The sequence below is a fragment of the Limulus polyphemus genome, unplaced genomic scaffold (genome assembly GCF_000517525.1).
Source record: "Limulus polyphemus unplaced genomic scaffold, Limulus_polyphemus-2.1.2 Scaffold6511, whole genome shotgun sequence".
Lineage (NCBI taxonomy): Eukaryota > Metazoa > Arthropoda > Merostomata > Xiphosura > Limulidae > Limulus > Limulus polyphemus.
Genome location: NW_013672121.1, coordinates 14,518 through 16,281, shown reverse-complemented (window position 1 = coordinate 16,281; position 1,764 = coordinate 14,518). Strand labels below are relative to the sequence as shown.

At 33.8% G+C, this 1,764-nt stretch overlaps 1 protein-coding gene across 1 annotated transcript in view; it reads right to left on the bottom strand.

The window, feature by feature from the left end:
* The window catches only part of LOC106473803 (membrane-associated progesterone receptor component 1-like), a 5,945-nt gene extending 5,113 nt beyond the window's left edge, over window positions 1-832 (bottom strand). Inside the window, exon 1 of the mRNA XM_013934477.2 lies at window positions 485-832. Coding sequence (XP_013789931.1) covers window positions 485-800 — 316 coding nt within the window. The 5' untranslated portion in view covers window positions 801-832. The remainder of the gene's footprint in view (window positions 1-484) is intronic.
* Between the last annotated feature and the right edge of the window lie 932 nt (window positions 833-1,764).

Here is a 1,764-nt window from a genome sequence, read left to right as displayed (position 1 = left end):
GATCCAGACACACAATGCCTGAAATAGGGGAGATCCAGACACACAATGCCTGAAATAGGGGAGATCCAGACACACAATGCCTGAAATAGGGGAAATCCAGACACACAATGCCAGAAATAGAGGAGATCCAGACACACAATGCCAGAAACAGAGGAGATCCAGATCATTTTGATTACACAAATGGGTACATTATGCACCCAAACTTTTTGCATTAGGTAACATTTTCTCAGTAAGAATGTAATATGTGTACATTTTAATGCTGGTTTTCCGCACGTTCCTTACAACTTACATATCACTTAAAACAATAGAAAAACATAAGTAAGTCATATTGATTATAATCTCTTGTTTCCTACTAATGCTAACTTAATAATAGGAGTTTAAAACTTAGAGAATGATCCTACTAACAGAGTTAGTACTAGTACTAGTTTTGAAGGTTTAATACAAAACAACATAATCAGTGAGCAACCATTCACATTTATTTTACCTGGACCATAAAATCGTTTTCCTCTGGTGACGTCGAAAATCTTCCCGTTCACAGCAATACATACTCTGCCATCGGGACCAGTGCCGTTGTAATTACTCAGTTCTTCCAGTGTCATGTCTTTCTTTTTCAATGGGGGGAGTTCTTGGGATTTTGATGGAGTAGATGAAGCTTTATCTTTAGCCAAAAACAGTTTGTAAATCAGAAAACCACATACTGTTAATAGAATTAGATTAATAGGACTGAAGAAAATCTCATTTATAACCTGGCTAACATATGAAGCCGGTTCAGTGTTAGGCCTACTATCTACTTCATCCATATTTGTTTGAGTAGTCAATTTAAAGTCTAAACTATCGTATATACTCGTTTAGAAAACGAGATTTACGTTTTCCGTAACAGCAAACTCGTATAACACTGAATAATAGCATAAGGCATCAAAATAAATATATGAAGAAAATTTTAAATGGTAACATGTGAGCTTGATTTCTAAATTTTCTGAAACACCCAAATAAATATATGAGGAAATATCATTTGCGTTTATTAATAATGCAATTTTCTGTACTTTACAGTTGTTCTGATAAACAATAAATTTTCTTAAAAATTGCAATACTGCAGTTATACCAGCATGATAAATTCACAGTATTACCAATAACCCTAATTATAATTATACTGTAAACAAAAATATGATTGCTGAACAAAACTAGTTTCTCGTCACAAATTTCCATATTACAAGAATTTAAAAAGTTGTAAAGTATATTTTCTTTGATACTTAAAGTTTTAGCTTAGCAATGTATCAAAGTTCAATTATATTTGCTTCATCTAACACTTGTAACACCCATTAGGTACTAAGAGATTATTTGTCTTATGAATATTTTATTTTGTAAATGTTTTTTATTATGTCTATATTTTATTGTTTATCATTGTTGAATTTGTTTGTAATTAAGCACAAAGCTACACAATGGGCTATCTGTACTCTGCCCACCACGAGTATCGAAACCCGGATTCTAGCGTTGCAAGTCCATAGACATACGGCTGTTCCACTGGGGAGGGGGGGGGAGGCATCATTGTTGAAAACGCTATTTTCAATATTATAATTTAGATGTTAGCTAGAGGGCGCAAGATGTTATGATCAAATATGTTCATAAAAGTAATCCTATAATTCCCAGAAAGTTCATGGTGATAATGACGTCAAGAAGCTCTACATGGAGTTGATTATTTATTCCCAGTTCCAAATTCTCTCGCAGGCATCAGCACTCCACTGTACGATGGCTTGCTCAATAAAC